At 41.3% G+C, this 21,608-nt stretch overlaps 1 protein-coding gene across 8 annotated transcripts in view; it reads right to left on the bottom strand.

Moving 5' to 3' along the window:
- Positions 1-21,608, bottom strand: part of MCF2L2 (MCF.2 cell line derived transforming sequence-like 2) — a 240,526-nt gene that overhangs the window by 28,015 nt on the left and 190,903 nt on the right. For all 8 annotated transcript variants that reach the window (XM_070583232.1, XM_070583235.1, XM_070583233.1 and 5 more), the window contains 7 exons: positions 18,236-18,302; positions 17,072-17,187; positions 15,846-15,915; positions 11,531-11,623; positions 10,764-10,856; positions 7,104-7,175; positions 4,874-4,999 (listed from right to left, as the gene is read on the bottom strand). In XM_070583232.1, the coding sequence (XP_070439333.1) occupies positions 4,874-4,999; positions 7,104-7,175; positions 10,764-10,856; positions 11,531-11,623; positions 15,846-15,915; positions 17,072-17,187; positions 18,236-18,302 (637 nt within the window). The remainder of the gene's footprint in view (positions 1-4,873; positions 5,000-7,103; positions 7,176-10,763; positions 10,857-11,530; positions 11,624-15,845; positions 15,916-17,071; positions 17,188-18,235; positions 18,303-21,608) is intronic.

A 21,608-nucleotide genomic window follows, 5' to 3' on the forward strand; every position in this document is an offset into this window, starting at 1 on the left:
CAGTGAGTGCCAACCCTGGACCACAGAAGCCCAGTGTGAAAAAGATGTTCCAGACAGCCAGTCTGATCCCTGCTGAACTGAGAGGAACTGAGGAGGAGGCAGTAAGAAGCAAGTGTTGTAAGCTGTACGATGCTTTACAAGAGGGCAGGTGGTGGAATAAACAATAAGGAAGCAGGGCGGTAAAGAAGGTGAGTCACCAGAAACTATGAGGAAGAGGAAAAGGGACCGATGGAGGGAAAGAACCAGTCAGTGCGTGGTGAGAGGGGACAGCAGGCATGTGGATGTCCCTGGCACACATAGGCAGGATACATAGGTAAGGCCCCCAACTCTCTCCCAGGCCAAGGCCCCAGAGCTGCTGTGGATCCTGGAATTTTCCAGTTCCCTCCTCGGTAAGCCTGGCTCTGCCATGGTTCTGACTCTCCCCGAGGCTCTGTGGTTGGCTTTTCCAGTAAGTCTGTCCTCACTTGGAGGTCACTAGAGGCAATCGCTGGGTCTTTTGAGTCCAGCTGAAACAGATGAGCTAAATATCCTCCATGTCATCTCGCATGAACTTTCTCAAGACCGTACTTGTCATGGGATTAAATATCTCAATGCTCAAGGCCAATCCTCCAGTGGCACATGCCCTGCACAGTGCTGATGAAGGGCAGGAGCACGCACGTTACCATCAGCCAGGATATGTGCCTGTGTGGACACTACTCGACCCCAAGGGGAAGTGGGCAGGGGGGATTCCTCAGTGCAGGACCAAGGATGACCCGTGGTCATCTTTCCAACCATATATATCCTTTCTTTCCAATCAGACTCTGGTTGGTCCCAGGGCCAGAGACCACATGCACAACTGCTTGCAGATACTTGTCCCCTGGAAAGTATTTATTCATTTATTGGCATTTAGTGAGGGTCGGGGGGGACCATGCAGCTAAATGCTCAGCACTGTGAGGGAGCTAATGCAATGACAACCCTATCCTGGGTTGAATAGCATCTCCTAAAAAACTCATGTCCACTTGAAACCTCAGTATGTGACTTTATTTGAAAATAGGGTCTTTGTAGATGTAATTCATTAACATGAGGTCACACCATATTAGGGTGGGCCCTAATCCAATGACTGGTGCCCTTTTAAGAAGAGAAAACAGAGACACAGAAACACACACACACAGATGACAGACATGTGAAGATAGAGGCAGAAATTGGAGAGATGCAGCTGAAAGCCAAGCATTCCCAGCAGCTATTAGAAGCCAGGAGAGAAGCAAGGAAGAATTCTTTCCTAGAGCCTTCAGAGGGAGCATGGGTCTTCTCACACCTTGAGTTTGAACTTCTGGCCTCCAGAACTGTGAAAGAATAAATTTCTGTCGTTTTAAGCCATCTAAGCTTTGTTACGGCAGCTCCAGGAAATGAATAAACCCCCAACCAGTTTTTCCACCGGTGACGGTCATAGTGTGGCCCTTTGGTGTGTTGAAGAATCTGACGGATGTGCACTCAGAGCTAGACCAGGGGCTACCCCGAACAAGTAAGCAAGTGGAAAGTCAGATGGCCTCCTCCATACAGGAAATGATGGCAGAAACAAACCAGTAAATGCAACAGTTTCATGTGTGGACATTTTGTGGGTAAAAGATATAAGAGTATTTCAAATGTGACCACATCGGCCAAATGAAAAATCTGGCTGAGAAAGACTCTGTGAAGCTGGCCTCCAGAAAGATGCCTCTTTTGGGTGCCCAGGTTTTCACTCCTGGCAGTGACAGCGAATGTGACAGAGCTGTATACTTCTTGCACAAAGAAGCAGGAAACATCTGGATAAATGAATTAGCACAAAGCCTGGTTCAGAAATGAAAAGCAGAAGCTATGGGACAGAGGAGCCCATGATTACAATCACCAGGAGCAAGGGAGGGGGTCCTTCCATTCCAGCCTGATCAAGTACCCAAATAAGTCAGCCCCCGGGCCCTTTATTCAGCATCTACCAGGTGCCAGGAACGGTGCAAGATGTCTCAGTTGTGATTTAATCCTCGTTTACTCCTCACAACCACCCTTTGACATAGGCGTCATGATTGTGGAAGATGCACAAGGCGATTCCAGGGAGTCATTAAGGTTATTTACTCAGCCTTATCTCTGCAGCCAACACCACAGTAAGGAAAGGGGAAATTAAAGCAGAATAAAATACCTGGCCCTAGCCCATGATAAAAACACTTCCTTTATTGAATTATATAAATTTGTTGCAGGAAATAAAAATGTTTTATTCAAACTTTACTATTCAGCTTTGGAACTTGTTCCTAGCAAGTCAGGATTTAAAAGGACTCTAAATGCATCTCTATTTTATCTTTCTATCTTTATTTTGGAGGGGAAACTTTTTGTTTCTTTTTTTTGCAAATGGAGGGAAATAAATGACATCTGAGTGTTCCACAAAACAAATTTTCTTTTAAAAATAACTTTTTAAGCTTCTGTGATTAAATTAAACCAAGAATTGAGTGTGTGCAACAAGAAGAAAATATAGATATCAGAGGAGAATTTTTTCTAGTTGTTTTAATTATGAATTCATCCACTCAAGTTTAATTTCTTTCCTTTACAAAACCAGGTTAATATTGGATGTCAAGTAGAGAAATGGAGAGGTTAAGTTCTGGATTCATCCATCCATACAGCATATGAGTGTAAACACCTTGTGATAAAGTTCTACAGAAAAGCTGAGAATCTCAGAATCATTAGATCTGAGTCAGTAGTAGCTGAGTTGTTAGTAAACTAAAGAGAATCAGATGAAAAATGTGTTGAGAGGATAGCACCTGGCTAGGGAGTGAAGAGATCCCAGAAATAGTACAAGCCAGTACCCATGTGATGTTGGGCACATTAACTCTTCTTCCCTGTTGCTGAATCAGAAAGTTGAAAATTCCAATGCCTGCTCCTCCATAATTCAATAGCATTATACAAAACTGTCAGGATAAATTAACTAATGTACTAGATGTAAAGTAAGTCAAAATCTTAGCAAAAAAGAAACCATAGAGTGTATGTCAAAGGTGTAATTCTGAGGACACATGAGGAAAAAAAGTTCTTTGCATTTGGTGTAAAACCTCTAAAATTTTATAAACTGGTTCATCTATTTGCACATAAATTGGCTTGGAATGAAATAAGGGTAGGTTGCTATTTACTCACATTTTAATAATTCTTTTCTCATAACTTCCTCCTCCTACGTTACAGCTGCGAGTTTCCTGCCCTGTGTACGACACTCATTTGATTCAGGGAATGGATATCTAATAGGGCTAGCTGACGTGGGGTCAAAGATATAAAGATGGCCCAAAATGATTAAACAAACTGTTCCCTAGATTTTCCTTAGCTGGAGAAGGAAAATATTATTACTACGAAAATGATCTCCTGTCACACACACCCTGTGGTTTACAAATACCCTCTTGAATCATGCATCAGCAGTAAGCAAAGAACGCTCGGGAGCCCCAGGGGATGGTAACAGCATCACTCGCTGCCCGGATCACAGTAAACCCAGTAGGGCTGTTTCCAAGATGCTGGCCAGAGAAATACCAGGAGGGAGGGACACAAAAAGATCACAGTTTTTCTGCCCCTATTAATTTGCATGGTTTGATTTATGACAAGGAAAGAAAAGAAAGGTCATTTCATCTGCCCAGATCTCAATAAAGAGTTACCTTAAAACCAGGTAAAAAGGAAAAGGTAAAAAAGAAAAGGAAAGTATCTGTCTGAAGCATAATTCTCAGAAGCTTGATCCCTGTATGGTAGGCAGAATAATAGCCTCCCTAAGAAGTCCACATTCCAATCTCTGGAATCCGAGAAAATCTGACAAATGGGAATTAAGGTTGCAGATGGAATTAACAATGTTAATCAGCTGATTTTGAGATGAGATTACCATGGATTATTTGGGTGGGTCTAATGTAATCACAAGAGTCCTTAAAGGTGGAAGAGAAGCAGAAGGTCAGAGTGATGTGATCGATGTGAGAAGAATGCAACCCACTGTTGCTGGCTTCAAAGATGCAAGCAGAGGCCATGAGCTAAGGAATGTGGGTGGTCTTTTTAAGCTGGAAAAGGCAAGGAATGGATCCTCTCCCAGAGCCTCCAAAACAAAGGCAGACATCATGATTTTAGCCAGGTGATACTGTTGTACTTCTGGCCCATGGAACTGGAAGATAATAAATTAGTGCTGTTCTAAGGCACCAAACTTGTGGTCATTTGTTCTGACAGTGATAGAAAACTAATACACCTGAGTCGAAATCTAGAGTACTTCACAGTGGAAACCACCTGAATATTCATCATGTCCCAGGCCCAAGGAGCTCATACAGTTATAGAGGATGGTTTGTCTGGACCGCCTGGGCCTGGCCTGCTCAGGATTAACCCTGATGCTAGAGTTGAGATGGCTCAACTCGCCAGCACTACCTCTCTTGGTATTGTCCTTCAACCATTTGGATTAAGGGATGTACAGTAGATGGCTTGTTGGGCTCTTCTGGGATCTGTGTTGTAAAATGGGGTTAGATTAGACTTTTACTTAGAACCCATTTTCAAAGTAATTTTCACAGAGAAAATCTGAGTCAAGAAGGAAATTTTTAAAAATCTTTTAACATTTTAATAGTGCCATGAATCAGAAAATAAATTAGCCTTTCAGCAGTTTCCCCTGGCCCTGAGTTCCTGGTTCTTCCAAAGTGTGGGTCAGTCCCAACATTTAAGAGTCAGGAATACAACTCAAGGTTCCTAAAAATGCTGAGGGGCTGCTTGGAATCTCATAGCATGGGTTTGCTGACCGATTCAGGCTACTTTCCCCAGCGTCAGATTCCCTTACCACGGATCATTTCTCTAACTTTGCCATGGCGTCTCCTACCTTTGTAATACTGCACCTGCCTTTTGTGTGAAATGTTCCAATGCTTGCTATGGAACATACCGGACATCCAGTGACTGCTGCCAGGTCCACAGCCAACTCACAGGACTTGATCAAATCCTCCATCATGGCCAAAGCTTGTTGTAGTTCGGCTGAGAATGCTGAATCCTTGGTCCTCTTTGGCTCATTCTGTGGAAACCAAATGCCTTGTTGGAAATCAAAAGGTAAATCAAAAACCATCTACCAAGCGAAGAAGGAAAACAGGACAGAGATAAGGAGCCACGGATCAGCCAGCACAAAGTGTCTGAAAAGGTGGGAACACTGATCTGTTTCTCTGCTCTCAAAGAACGGTGGCTAAAGATATTTGCTGTTTTAAGAATATGATATATATATATATATATATACACAAGCAAAATCATCAGCCACACCTTGTGTATATTGTACTAATGAAGAATAAGGTTGATAAAATCATGGACATTTTCTTTCTATCATATAAGAAGCATACTAGCTTTATTAAAGCATGAAAAAACCCAGCCCCTTTAAAGAGGCTGCTCTTTCTTTTACATCCCTATCCCCAGGGCCTACGGAAAAGTACAATCTGAGTATCATATTCCTATATTTAATGTGAAAGCCTTATTCCTATGGGTAAAATTACACTTAAAACCATCCCAGAGGAGGATATTTGTATACTCCTATACAGGCAAAGAACGGGCTGCCATGTGGAGGTTTACTAATGATTTACGTGCAAACGCCATAAGGGTTGCCACAGTGAACCTCCACCAGCTCTGCCCTTCCTCCCGCCTCTCCTCCCCCAGCCCTCCCCGCATTCCGTCACCACTAAAGATGCCAAAGAGGTAAGCCACTGTGGTCTGCACCTCCCAAACACAAAGACTCAGCAATAAGTGGAAAAGCAATAACTACTAATTCAAGAGACCAATGTTCCAATTATTGCCACGGTGACAGTTAGGACATGATAGGGATGACCGTTTCAGCGTGAAAACCTTTTGCTTAGGGTTTTGGTATTTGATTCCCCTGCATATTTATCTATCTGGTAAATATACACAAAAAGATTTTAGTCTCTTCCTTTCTTTTTTTTTAAACACATCAATCTCTACAACAAAGAACAGATAGCTCTTTGCTGCCTCCATAAAGCCCCAGCTCTCTTTGGCCTCTACTGCATGATGGAAGCAAAGGCTTGAGTATTTTCTCAAGCTCTGCCGAAGCCCTGGGGATCAGCATCTTTGGATCAGAGATTCAAGTGACAGGACTGATGAACGGAGCAGAGCACGCTGCCTCCACCGAACAATTTGCCATGGAGTCTTACCTTCTCACTCATAATAAATATGCTCCAGGTCCTCATGAAAGACAACAGACTCGCACCTGAGTTTATTGTAACGTCATCAATAAAGGATTAAAAGTTCTCAGACCAGACATCTTCCTCTTTACCCAACACTTAAAACTCAATTTCCTTTCAGAGACTCAACTGAACCTCTTCTTTCCATTAACCCTCCTCCCGGAAACACAGCTGGCTGCTAGTTTTACACTGTGTAATGTAGGGCTCAGAAAAATTCTTACAAACGTTATTAAACCCCTCTAACTTGGGCTAGCTCCTCTCGCTCCAGGCTATAACATTATTACCTGTGCCTTGAGTTTCTTCTAATTGTAAGGGGTCCCCACCACTCATTCTGAGCAGAGAGGACATGCAAATGACGGCTCCTTGAGACACGTCTCATGGTTTTTTTTTTGTTGTTAAAACCAGAATATTCTATAGGAATATTTGCTAAACCACAAATTTCTTCCTAATCTGGTATGGCCACCTTTCCTCCAAGGGAAGCTTGGCTGTCTCTCTTAGAATTCACACATACACACACACACACACACGGAGGAAAACAAGGCAAGAACGTATACAAATTAGACATACTAAAAAGTACAACGAAGAATATATAAATCATTCACAATCCTACGGTGCAGGAAAAACCATAGTAGAGATTTTATGATATTTACTTCCAGTTTTTTATGTATGCATTTTACACACTCACTTAACTTTGTCTTCCTGTTAAGACATTTTTATGAGGAGGGAGGAAAATATATTATCACTTATCCTGCTATGAATTCCCACTTTGAAAGTGCCTTTAATCTTTTGATTTTTTCCTGACTATGAATTATAGAAATTTTAGAAAATTTAAACAATAAAGATCATAAACAAGAAAAATAAAATTGCCATAATTCCTCCCAGCCATGGACAAGCACCATTAACAGTTAGTTATATAAAACAATATTTAACATCCAGTACCTTAGCCAAACCTCCATCAAGGTCACCTGGGTGTATTTCCAAATCCTCAGGGGACTCAAAATCCAGCAGACCCTGCATTAACCCAAAAGGCTTATTGAAAATCAAAACGTAGAATGTGAAATAAAACTACTATACAAACAATCTCCAGCCAACACTCAACTATGTGTAAATTTGACTGTCTGTCACCGGTAAGAGGGAAAGAATGAATGATATATTCAGCACAGAATTCTTCCCACAAACATAGAATCATATTGGACATAGTTTGTAGCCTGCCTTTTCTCACTCAATAACATATCACAAACATTTATTTTCTCATGACGTTGTCTGTTTATCAAACACGTTTTTTGATTGTGGCAGAGTGTCGCATCCTATAGATTAATCATAATTGATTAATCTCCCCTATGTTAAACATTTAGGTTCAACAATTTTTTACTATGATAATAATAACCTTTGTGCATTTTTCCTATGGATAAATTCCTAGAAGAGGAATTGGCAATGTTAAGAGTTTTGAAGCATATTTCCAGGTCCTTTAGAGAAGAGCTGTGTTCCCACCAGTCCATTCATGAAACCTCGTTTCACCAATGTCTAGCCTACAAGAAGTACAACCATTTATCAGAAAGTTTTGCCAGTTGAAGCAACAGAGCAATCCCACCTCACTGTGGTTTTAATTCGAATTTCTCAGATAACTAATGAGGTAGAACTTTCAAAAAAATGTTTGCTAATCACATTTATTCTTTTGTAAACTGCCGGTGTCTCCTGTTCATCTTTTTATTATTAATTTCTTTTTTTCAAATTTCTGCTTTATTGAGGTATAAGTGACATAAAAAATTGTAAGATATTTGAAGTGTACACGTGATGATTTGATATGCACATACATTGTAAAAGGATTCGTCCTCCTTTAGGTAATTAATACATCCATCACCTCACATATTTATCTTCTTTTTGTTTGGTGAGAACATTTAAGTTCTACTCTCTTAGCAAACTCCAATTATACAATACAGTGTTATCAACTATAGCCACATGTTGTACATCAGATCTTCAGGCCTTATCCACCTTATAGCTGAAAGTTTATACCCTTTTACCAACCTCTCCCTACTAATTGCTTTTTTAAATAGTAGTCTATTTAATTTTTTTTAAAGAAGAAAAGTGAATATTGCTCCTATGACATGAGTTGGATTACACAGGAAATCAGCATGACTGCCTATTCTTGAACATTCTTCTTACAATTAGCAAAACTTACAGTAAACAAATAATGCACCATTTTGCAAACCATATCTTTTTTTTTTTTTGCTGAGGAAGATTAACCCTGAACTAACATCTGTTGCCAATCTTCCGCTTTTTGCTTGAGGAAGATTTGCCCTGAGCTAACATCTGTGCCAATATTCCTCTATTTCATGTGGGATGCTGCCACAGCATGGCTTGATGAGTGGTGCTAGATTTGCACCTGGGATCTGAACCTGCAAACCCTGGGCCGCCAAAGTGAAACGCGCAAACTTACCCACTATATCACCAGGACAGACCCTTGTTTTTGTTTTTATTATTAATTTCTATGAGCTCATTATTAAGAATGCTGACCATTTGTGACATATATTTTGCTAATATAATATTAGCTAATATAATATAATATAATATTTTCTCAATTTTTCATGTGTCTGTTTTTAATGTATAATCTATCACTCTTGTCTCTTTCTTTTATACTTAGAAAATCTGTCCCACACCCGGATCCCACGATCCTTTCTAAGGCGTGAGGCAATCCGTCCAACATCCATGCTTTCTCTAAGAAGCTCTTGGTAGGCACTGCAGAATGAGCTCCACCCCTCAGGGTGGAGGACGCTAGAGTCCCTCCTCTCTTCACAGGCGTGCCAATGGTTTGAACTTGTTTTTCTGGCAGGCAGCAAGCTTAGCTATGGGAAAAACTGGTCTGCCTTGAGTGAGCCTCCCACGGTTTCACACAGACCCCCAAGGAATCTTTTATAGTGATTTTGTCTCTTGTTTCCTCGGTGAAATGAAGCTAACAAAATTTCTAAGTATTTTTAACATGTATCACCTCATTTAATGCTCCCCAAAAGCACACCAGGAAAGTATTATTGCTACCTTCATTTCACAGGTGAGGAATACGAGGCAGACAGAGGTTGAGTAACTGGTCTGAGTTCATGCAGTCTGGAAGAGTTAAAGCCCAGATCCACACCCCGGATGTCTAACTCCCAAGTCTGGGTTTCTGTTCACTATGCCCTACAGCCCTCCGAGGATGGTACAGAACTCAGCCATTGTGTCAACACGGCTAGTATGGGAAAACTCCAGACCTTCAGTACTCAATGCACCCGGGCCAAGACTGTGAAGACCCCCACTTAGTTCCTGCTCCCTCCTCATTGGGCCCAGTGGTTGGACTTCATGACAGTAAAGATGGGGCGGTCAGAGGAATATGGGTCCCTAAGTGAATGCTGTATCGAAACATGCCCACAGATGCCACTCACGGACAGAAGCCGTGGGCCATAATCCTCATTCCCACACTTGCATGATGTCTCCATGTATAAAACAAAGGCTACAGGTCACAGGAAGCTTCCTGAGGGTGAGCACTGAGTGAGCTCTCTACGTGCATTACTCACTTGCTCCTCACAGCAATCCTGTGGACGAGATTCTGTCACCCTTGTTTTACATGTGAGAAACCTGAGGCCAATGAGGTCCAGTAGCCCCACCACTGGCAGTGGCAGAGCCGGTCCCGCCGAAGCCGGGACTGCTGAGGCAAAGCTGAAAGGGCAAAATGTTGGGCAATGAACCTAACCTCCCAAGCCTCAGTTTCCTCACACTCCAGAGGCTTCCTGGCACATCTGATTGTGGGGATTAAATAAGAAATACACGTGGGAAGGTACCCAATAAACAGCAGGGGCTTGTTTTTTATTAAGAGATAGTAACCACTGGCCAAGAGCTACTTATAAAGGTTATTTCAAAATACAACTCGGAGGAGTGGCCCAAACCTTCCCCTTGGCTCCCCTGGGGAAAGCAGCCTTGACGGAGCCTCCCCTCCTGTTTGGGGTGTCTAGAGCGCTCTCCTGCAGGTGGGCTGGTGTCAGTGAGAGAAACAACCACTTAGGGGTTCAGCAGTGCAAAATTCATCCTGTTATGCTGCTCTTGAGAAAGATCCTAAGGCTAAGGGTGGAGGTAGATTTTGCAAAAGGAGAGAAGATCCCAGTTTTGCCTTCTCCGTTCTATCGTTTTAATGCATGTAAAAGAGTGACTTTGGGAAAAAGCAACTCTTTTCCGAAGCTCCTTGCGTCATCTGTAAAATGGAGCAGATGATATCTTACCTGTAGATACCTTACCTGAGAGCAGAGGCTCTGGCTGCCTCCCCCGATCTTGGCTGCCACCAGTGGGGTGGCACCCCTCCTCCTCCCTTTGCTCCCAAGGACCTCTCCTCCCCTAAGCCAGGCTCCTTAGAGATTCATGCCTTGGGCTGATGTTGGACTGGCTAGGCTTCCAGGTCCCTTTCAACTCTATGATCCTTTGGTCTTACTCATCATTGAGGACAGAAAAAGCCTGAAGGATAGACCCATTTTCACCTTTGGAAGATGAAATCACCCCTCTACATGTGTAAGGAAAAGAGCACCATAGTGCAGGCATCTGATTTCCCAACACAGTAGAGCACTGTCTCATTGACTTTACCTTCAACAGCATCTGGTATTTCATAAGTCTCTGGCTCGGTCCTCTAAGATACTTAAAAAGAGGGAGATTGTGATCCAATTGGCGCTGGCAGACCTTTAAAAGCCAAATAGAAACAACACAAAACAAACAATGCAATTAAAACAAAAGTGCCATATTTAAATAGAAGAAATGAAATGGGCTCTTCATGGACAAGATGGGCAGCTGTGTTGGCCAGTTTGTAACGTTACTGAGTTGTTTAGTCCCTTGGGAATGGTGTGTGAAATGAGAGGAAGGGGAAGAGGGATGGCTTGGCTAGTATTTTCATATGCAACTAGGGAAGCAAGACTGCTCATTTTTTTTAGAAAGGAAGTTCACTAGAGGACAGCGGGGCATTTCAAATCCTTGTGAAAAGGAGGCAGCCTGTCCTCCAGTTAGGGGTGGGGTGGGGTCTATTGAGGTCAAGTTGAGTCTGAAGGGTACATGATAGTGTATTGATCTCGTTCCAGGGAGCCCAAAATGTGCCCTTTTTGAGTTAATTCCATTTTTAAAACCCATTCTAGAAGAGGACCCTGGTTTTCTCATCAGGCCTATCCCAAAGAGACCCAGGGCAGCATCGAAACTTCCAATACGTAATTTCAAAATAGGAGAGACTTTTAATCAACATAAATCCCAACGCCAAATTCCTCTGCCTCATTCATACTTTCGATTTCTTTAAAAAGTTGATGCACATAAACGTTGTCCAGGGAAAACAATTTGTTTTTCCTGAGACTTTGCAATCTCAACATTACCCCAAAGTAGGCGCAGTCCTGACATTCTTGCCAGATTGCCCTAGCTCGGGGCAGATTCTTATGATATTTGAAATATATTTGAAGATCTTCTTTCTGAGTGGGAAAAAAAATCAGAACAAATTAATTAGTAGCATTTTTTCAGGAAGTGGATAGGACAATACATTGAACAAGCCTGAGTATTTCCAATGTGTAAGGGACCGGGGATGCATGATAAATAACCTTCTGTTGGGGTGAGTGTGTGATGGGGAGGCAAAGAGCGTTATAAACAACTGTAAGTACTGAACAGAGATATGAACAGAATGCTTTGGGAGCAACTACAGGGCTCTGGGAAATAGATAAATAAATTCATGAACAGGCATCGATTTTTATCTTCACTCTTCCTCCCCTGCTCATTTATCCAGGACACCAACATCTCCCCAAAATAGTTCTGCTGGGAGGGACAGAGCTGCCAGAGAAAGTGCTGGTAGCTAATAGCCCCTCCCTTCTCTCTCCCCAATCTCTCTTTATTGTGATCATCATGGTGCCAACTCTACCAAAAAAGCTAAGAAACAACCAAGAGATAGAAACACCCCAGAAGGAAAATATGGCCGTTTGGACAAAACAACACACATCTAAGTCATTTGGGCAACGCCCAAAGTGTCAAACTCTGCCTCAGACATCATCTTCAACCTGTCGCACAAGACTCTGAGACGGGAAAAGTTATACGATATCTCAGAGCTGGAGATCAAGAGGGGTTCCAGATGCTGTGTGGCCTATATTCTCATTGTAGTGAGGCCTTGAGAGGGGCACACATCTGCCAATATTCAGGTAAAAAGGATGCCCCAGGCCTACGGGGTCAGCTTGCCAGCTTCAACCACTCCATTGCGAGAACAGATCCACAGCAGCTGTGTTTGCCCCACAGCCCAGGCTGCTCTGGGGGACAAGCCCTTGTGGCCACTTCCCTGCAGATTTCTCTGTCTCTATCCTCCTGCTCAGGCCAACTCTTGATGTCCTTCACGTGGACATGGGCTATTTTTTCCCTCACAGCTTCAACTATATCTATCCTACTTCCAAACCCACTGTTGTAGTGATTGATTTCCATTTCTGCAACCTAACAAAAATGCATTCATTATTCATTCACTCAAGAACTAACAACTGAGTGCCTCTGATGTGCCAAGCACTGTGCTAAGTACATTTGTTAAACTCATTGGCTCAGTAGCCGTGACATGGGGAACATTCCTGCTAGACTGAGGGCCAGGCTTATAAAATACTACCAATTGATTAAGGCATTTCACCCACATTTGGTCTGTCAGAGCACAAAGACGTTGACCTTTAGCTCCTAAAAGAATTTAAGGTTTCACCACTTTCAACCCTCACCACCATAGGATTCTCAGAAGCTGGAGGAAACTTTGGAGGTCTAACCTCCCACCTGGTAAAACAGCTTCAGTAGCCAGCCACCTTTTCCTAAACTCTCCCAGTGGCAGAGAAGGACCTGGTTCTCTTGGTGGATGCTGAGCTGAAACCTGCGTTCCTGAAAACTTCATCCCTTGGTCCTGTGTCTTTGAGGCCTTTGTGGGTCTTCAAGTACTAAAACACAACTACTGACCTAAATTTGCTCTTTAGTCCGAAAGTCCTTAGTGAAAGGATGTGTACTAACCAGTAGCACATGAAAGTACCCGATTCCCCTCACTTTCTTATAGAATAAATCAGGAGGCTAAAAAAACTGCTACCAAAAACTTATATTCACACAGGGAGACATGATTGCTTATGCATTAAGACTGTGGGCTCTGGTGGTGGATGGTCCAGCTTCAGTTCTTGGCTTCGTCAATTACAAACTACTTGGCCTGAGTCAGGTACTTAGCCTCCCTGTACTTCAGCTTTCTCATCTATAAAGTAGGCTCACAACAGCACTCAACTCGTGCGATTGTTTTGAGATTAAGTGAGATGATGTAGAGACACTTCTCAACACATGCCCAATACACACAGACTGTCTAACAAATGGTAGCTATTGTCAAAGCACTTTTTACTTTGTAGAACCTTTCTGCATGCATTATTTTATCTGATCTCCACAACAATTTTATATATTGGTATTATTAAGCCTTTGTATTGAGAAGGAAAGTGAAACTCAAGGAGTTTAAGCGACTTACTCAAGGTCATGCAGACAGCAAGTGGCTCTGTTAGATAAGAAGTTACATTTCCTGAATCCCATTCCAGGGTTCTTTCCATTATATCATGTGAAATCTCAGAGCAAATGGAGCTCGAAGGAAACTACTGACACATATTGTTCTACGGAGAGCTGGGTCTCTTGGGGCCGAATCTTCCTGGACACTATAGGCTATAGAGTATGATTAAAACTCTTGGCCAGAGCAATAGTTCAAAATTCATTTCCATGATTAGCGGAATTCTGCAAATATTATTGATAAAAGGTAAACTGCTATAGTAAATAAAGGGTGATGGCCCTGCCTTATTGGCTAACAAATATAAGTTTTTGCACAGCAGTGGCCAATTTCCTCAAAGATTTAGTGCTTGTGGTTTTTTTTTTTTGTAAAGATTGGCACCTGAGCTAACATCTGTTGCCAATCTTCTTTTTTTTATTCTTCTCCCCAAAGCCCCCCAGTACATAGTTGTATATTCTAGTTGTGAGTGCTTCTAGTTGTGCAATGTGGGACGCCGCCTCAGCATGGCCTGATGAGCAGTGCCATGTCCACACCCAGGATCCCAACCGGAGAAACCTTGGGCCACCGAAGTGGAGCACGTGAACTTAACCACTAGGGCGCGGGGCCGGCCCCATAATTGTGGTTTTTAGTTACTCTGTTTGTCCCAGAATAATAACCTTGTCCTTGATAAGAATTTATTACCTGTATTTTATCTCCAACATCACAAATCCTATAGGATTATATGTAGAGTGTGTGGTCTGTATTAATGGTTTCTAAGGTTTCTCCCATGTAGAGGACTATAAAAAGCTTTGTAAAATCTTAGAAAAGGAATTCTTTTAAGAAAAGACATTTAGTCAGCAGTTCCCTGACCATTTCCTCATGCTTAGACAATTTTTATTTGATAATATCCATTTTTTTCCCCCACAGGAATTTGGTCCTTCTCTCATCGAACAACTTAAATAAGTCTTTGCAATAATGGCAAAAGCAATTATAAAATATTTCTAAACTCTGAAACTAGATTTCACACTGGTGGTTTGATGAGAGTAAAATTGCAAAAGAGGATAAAACACTAATAATGCTATAAAAGTAATTCAAAAGGGAAATTAACCAGATTGAGTACAAAATAGTTTTCAGTGTATCTTGGATTCTGGCACTGGATGAAACACCTATGATGAGGCTGTTGGTGGAAGCCCCATACAGGGCCATGGAAAGGGCCTTCTAAGCTGGTCAAGCTCTGAGGGTGAAAGACTCTGTTTCTCCATTATGTCAAATACCTAGAAACCTGGGGATTTCTGTTGGATTGCTTTCAGCAAATCCCAACTACTGCTCTTAGACTTAGCAGCCATAATTTGGGTTGTTTAAAAATTGTTAGGTTGTTTGATTTGTTGTCTCAGGCTTGCAAAAAGAAAAGCAAGGAAGGGAATGAAAAGGACCAGTTGGGAGAGAGAGAAGAAATGGGAGAGATTTGGAAAGCAGAGGGCAGCAGGATCCTATGCATATCCTCCTACAGGGAAGAATGCACTTGCTGGGGAATGGTGTTGGGTAAAACATTTCTTTGTGCCAGCTCCCAGGGAGCACCAGTGGCCCAAACACCCATTTATTGACCAAAGCAAGGGTGGAGAGGAGCGAGAAGGCAGAGGTCTGCATGGCGGGAAGGCGACGTAGTCAGAGGTGCAGCGTTGTAAGACAGGAAACTCCAAATTGGGTGCTAAACATAAGAGAAGTTGCAGATTTAAGATTTTTCTAACCATCCTCTGTGCTGTAAAAAGTAAAATGGAAGAAAACATATTTTCTGCGATTTCTAGTTTAACATCAGTTCTTTTCTTCAGAGTGTTCATACAATTTAGTGGGGAATTTAAGCTCGCTTTGTGCTTCTTGTCTTAAAACCGTTAGCTTAGTCATCCAGAGGAGGGTCATCTGCTTTGGGGGGCCTGGGGGGCCAGTCTTTCATTTCACTGGGCTTTGCAGGAAGCCAGGCTTGTTAGTTGCTCCCATCTATCAGTGTGAGCTCAGTCAAACTGGACTCATCTCACACTGGATGAAGTATTGCAAAGGACTCCAGCTTTGCATTCAAAAGGCAGATAAAAATTTTCAGACCATTGCCCTTACCACTTACACAGAAAATTAAGGGCTGGCTTTAATCACATGATTATTTTGATTTATTGGGAGCACAGACTTACTCTCTTGAGAAAGCAGCGTGCCAGAAGTTCAGGGTTTTCAATGCACTTTTCCAATTCTTTCAGAAAAGTCCTAGGGAAAGAAAAGCATAATAATGCTTTGAATTTTCACATGTATGGCATTAAAAAAATTTTTTTAAGTAAAATCACATAAAGTTTTAAGAAGTTCTTAGGAAAATGCTGTTTTCCTGGCTTTATCGCTCTTGACTCATCTTCAACACACGGATTTGGAAAACACAAATGTATTCTGTGATCTTACTAGGATTCTCTGAAACCACTCACAGCTGTTCTGATAATTCTAAGCACTAGTCACAGCTAGGCTGGATGCCCTGATGCTCCCTGCTACGTAATAGTAATGTTAAGAACAACCGATGCTGCTGTTGCTGCCACTACTAACGTCACTGAGAGCTTCCTAGAAGCCAGGCATGAACAAAGTGCTTCGCAAACAATATCTCCTTTAATCTTCCCCCAAACCTTGGAAGACAGGGTTTCATAAATGTGAAACCTGAGGCCCAAAGCTAAGTAACACCTCTCTAGGGAAAGTAGCAGAAATGGGATTTCCACTTGGGCTTTGGATCTGACCTATGGACAAAAGATGTGGCAGGAAACAACTGTGGTTCAATTCATTAAGTAGTTTTTCCCTTCTGTCAGTTAGATGTGTGATCTTGGGGTCATTTATAGTAAGTAAAGTGAGTAAACAAACTGTGGTCTCCTTATCTGTAAAATGAAAGGGTTGGAGGATGATTTACAAAGTCCTTTTCTCCTCTAATTCTCTAAACTCAAAACGTAAGCAGCCCTGGGCCAAGAGGGCAACTTGTTTGACCAGTTAGCATTTTCTAACACCCTAGCTCCTAGCACAACCCTATGATAATAGGTATGTGGGTGTGTATCTTGGTCATCTTTGTCTTCCCAATGTTGAACACAGTGCCTGGCACAGAACAGGTGCTCCATAGATGCTGATGCATGAATAGATAAAGAAGCAAAGGAACACACAAGTGAATATAACATGAATGCCTGCTGCCTAGTGATGTCCTGTTCCTTCTTCCTCAGGGACTTTGAGGCACTTCCTCCCTTCTTCTCATCCCATTCCATCCCAACCCCATCCGCTGACTCTGGATTACTTGCTTAAGCCTGAGAATGCCTAAGCACTTAATCCCCAAATTCCATCAATCTGATTGCCATCCTTCTCTTACTTTCCATTTTTCCTTATAATTTGAATTATTACATACCTGTTGTGAAATTCATAAAGTTCTCTAATATTCCCAAAGAGAAAGTCCTTGTTATTCTGAAGAACATCTGGAATCAGATGCTTCAGCCAAATAAAATCCATTGGAATGATATATCCCTGCAGCGGTGGAAGGAAGGGAGGTTTTACAGATAGGAACATATAAGAGGTGATCTGAATTAGCTACTCCAGGGACCAAAACTTTAATAAAAATAATTGGGGAATATGCCACATGTTTCCTGAAAGCCATTCCATCAAACACTTTCTTTTGATATTATTTTCCTCATGTGTCCATCTTCAGGAGAAGAAGGTTTAATGGCAATGATAATAGAATGGCATTTTTATAGAAAGAACAAATATATTATTAAATGTTTACGTTATACAAGTCAAGTCTGAAAGGAAAAAACTTACCCATCATTTTATGACCTAATGCAACTACTATTCTTTTATTATGTTTCTTTCATGACTTTTTAAAAGCTTATTTTATATGGTTATAATCACAGTACATATGTAATTTGTATTGTTTTTCCAAATACACTTTAGACTTTGCTTATAAATTTCTACATATATTGTTTTTAATTTAATCTTATGTGTTTTTTCAATGTTGCTACATATTATTCAAAATAATTATTTTCTAACAATTAAATAATATTTCATTTAGCATGTATATCAGGCTTTATTAACCATTCTCTTTTTTATTGGACATTTGGTTTTCTTCTGATATTTTATGGTAAAAAAATTCTATTATAACTTTGTACATATAGATTATGCACATCAAGATTATTCCCTTAGGAAAATAGAGAAAAAGCACATTTTCACTCATAGGCCAAAAATGCTACTTAAAGCAATGCAAAATAATTCTCCCGCATTAAATTATCAAAAACATTTGAATGGTCATATCTATTGTTGGCAAGTATATGGTGAACCTAACTGGGCATTGCTAGAATCAGTATGAATTGGCATAATTCTTTGGAAGTAATTTGGTTACATGGATCAACAGTCACAGGAATGTTCTTATTCCTACTGGCAAGACAGCTGTGATATTATAAGACCTGAAACCTTGGTGGAAATTCTAGACACATATGGCAACTATTTTGAGTCTCTTTGTACAACAAAACTTCTCTAGTTTGAATACATGCTTATTGTCCCCCCCCCCCCATCTACTTACATCAATTATGCTCTTAATCTCTTTTATATAAATCTCTTCAGTCTCAAGCAAGTCACGTACAATGCGCCTGAACCACAGCAGCAGATGGGAAGATGAAAGAGAGACAGACAGAAGGAGGGGAGAGCAGTTTTTTAGAATTCTTTTAGAATAATGCTCATCAATACAGTTCCCCTTAGTGGCTCACCTACTTAGGTTGTGGTCAGCTCATTCTGTTCTACTGAACACCCAAGGCCAACATCTCACTAGAGCACACTCTGATCACACAGGCATAAGAAGGCACGGCAAGGTTAGAGGACTCAAAATCCGTTTGTGCAGCTAGCAAGTGACCTGTCCTCTGGTGTGCTGTAGCGTAGGGGTCAAGAGGGCAGGTGTTGGAGTCACAAATATCAGTTTTGGATCCTTGGTCAGGAAGGTCTGCCTGACCCCTATACTGTACATGTAGTTTCCTGGATTTTCTCTCCAGCTTTCTGCTGTTTCACGGCTCACATCAAGTTCTTTGACCCACATGGATGTAAGCTGTTGTGTATGGGGTTAGGTGGATGCCAGTCATGCCCCCTTCCTCTGGCATCCGATGTTGCAGTGTGATGGACTTCCTCAGCCAAAAGATGTGAGCACTATCTGCTTCCCTTGAGGAAGGCAGGTGGGGGTGTGGTGGGCAGAATTCTAAGATGGCCCCCAAGATTCCTAGTAGCTGGTGTACACACACCTCCTCCCAGTTAGTCAATCAAACACTAATTTAGGTGCTGCTGCGAAGGGATTTTGCCATTCTGTTTTGTTCCAAATCAGTTGACCTTAAGATAGGTAGATTACCCAGTTGGGCCTGTCCTAACCCCATGAACTCTTTAGATCTGGGTCTAGAAGTCAGAGAGATTGTAAGCATGAGGAGGATTTAACACAAGGGAGATTCCCCTTTGCTGGCTTTAGAGATGGTGGGTGCCATGTGGCAGAAAGTGCACGCAGCCTCTAGGAGTTAAGGGTGTCCCTCAGCTGATAGCCAGCAAGGAAACAGGGACTTTAGTCCTACAGTTGCAAGGAACTGAATTCTGCCATAACCACATGAACTCAGGAGAGCATACCAAGCAGAGGGGGCCCACACCTTGATTTCGGCTCTGTGGGACCTGAGCAAGAAGTCAGTCACACTATGCTCAGACTCCCGGCCCAGGGAAATTGCAAGCTGAGCTGCTAAGTTTGTGGCCAATTTTTATGCAGCAATAGAAAACTAAAAGAAAGAGTGAGGCCAGGCCCCACGTTCGTCTCCAGAAGACTGTTCTCTTTTTCTCAGACTGTGTGACCACACTTTCTTTTTCAGCCTTTCTTTAGGCTCCAGGTGAGTCAGTGTTTGTACAAGTGTTTATGTGTAGAATATATACATTTATGGTTCCTGTGAACTGTTTGGGGTTATCTATTAAATGGTAGCCGATCCTAGTAAAGGATTCCTTTTCCTCTCATAAAATGGAGATGGCAAGGGAGAGACAGGACACAATATCGGAAATTCATACAAATACACGAATGGCTATTAGTCTTACAAAAAGAAGTGCTCAATACACACCAATCCAGTGCAGGCGTAGTAAAAACAAGTAACAATTTTCAACTACAAGCATGGCAGAAATTTCAAATCTCAAAGGAAGACTGATAGATGAGGATGTGGAAACACTGTCAGGCAATACTGTTGGAAGTGTAAATTTGTGCAAGACAACTTGGAAATATCTCATCAAAATTTAAAACACATGCTCCTTGACTCAGTAATTTCGCTTCTAAGAATTTTCATTGTTCGGCATTACAACAACAACACTTCAACAACAACCAGAGATAAACTGGAAATTACTTAAATGTTCATCAACAAATTATGGTACATACATATAATGAAATGCCATGCAGATTTAAAAAAGAATGAAGCCAAGTGAATCACACTGATATGACACAGTCCAGATATTTTAAGTGAATTAAAAAAAAACCAACAAGATGCAGAACAGTATGCATAGTATGACTATTTGTGTACAAACGAATGTGTATGCATACACATGTAAAATTGTATATGATTAGAAAATGTATGTAAAAAAACTAAGACATTATTAACAGTGACTGCTTTTGGAGACTGGTACTGAAGGCTAGAAAATAGGGAAAGAAGGAGAATTTCTACATTTTACTCTACATCCTTTTACAGTCTTTGATTTTAAAAAATACTTTAAACATTTACTGCTTTTATAATTAAAAAAAAATGGTTTACATGGCTTTTTTTTTTTTTGAGGAACATTAGCCCTGGGCTAACATCTGCCGCCAATCCTCCTCTTTTTTCTGAGGAAGACTGGCCCTGAGCTAACATCTGTGCCCATCTTCCCCCACTTTATATGTAGGATGCCTACCACAGCATGGCTTGCCAAGCAGTGCCATGTCCGCACCTGGGATCCGAACTGGCCAACTTAATCCGCACATGTGAACTTAACCGCTGCACCACTGGGCCAGCCCCGGTTTACATGACATTGTAAAATGAGTGTTACTGGAGGTAATGACATATGAACTCCATTTGAGAGATATAAATAAACTCTACAATTTACCTATTTTATACCTCAACAAGTACTCTTTCTTAAAATGACAATTTTTTTATCTACTTATAAATGCTTGTTATAAGGAAAGACTGATAAAGGATACCCACTGACAGAGAATACAATTTCAAGAAGTATAAAGACTACCAAAAAGTTACTTTGAGATCATACTTAGCTAACAGAGTCACTGAGTAAGAGGTTCCTTTGGTTTTTATAAATTATCCTGAAATGATGGCAGTTGCTATGTCAAGAAGGAAATATAGTCCTTGATACCAATCTGTTTCTATGAGCCATGACATCAAGTGGGACCAGAGCAACAGTTAAGCATTCATAGAAAACCAGAGTACAGCCAGCCTCTTATGCCCTCATGAAGCATTGGGCTTAATATACTTGGCAAGTCTATTTAAGGATGTACTGATGATTAAATGAAGCCAGAAGGCAGAAATAACTAGGTGGTGCACAGAAATCAATCTTATTATCCAACAGCTAATGTAAGAACTTGAAGATTCTTAGGAGGTTTTAGGAATCTGAACCAAAAAATATTCACAACTCAGAAGAAAAAAAAATTCCTTTGTCAGGTCATGTTTCAGCTTATAGCTGGAAAACAGTCTAGAGATCTCATCCAACTGCTTCATTTTACTTGTTGGAGTGCAATGCATAAAACTCCAATGATAGGAAGTCCCCTGCACACTGGTAGCCTACATTTCAGTTCAGATTTCTTTTAAAAAGTAGCCCTCACACCACTGTGGAGCCATTCTTTTTCCTTTCCTCTCCTTTGTTTTCCTTTAAATAGCTTTATAAAATGGGAGAAAATGTATGATTCTAGTTGA

The sequence above is a fragment of the Equus przewalskii genome, chromosome 18 (genome assembly GCF_037783145.1).
Source record: "Equus przewalskii isolate Varuska chromosome 18, EquPr2, whole genome shotgun sequence".
Lineage (NCBI taxonomy): Eukaryota > Metazoa > Chordata > Mammalia > Perissodactyla > Equidae > Equus > Equus przewalskii.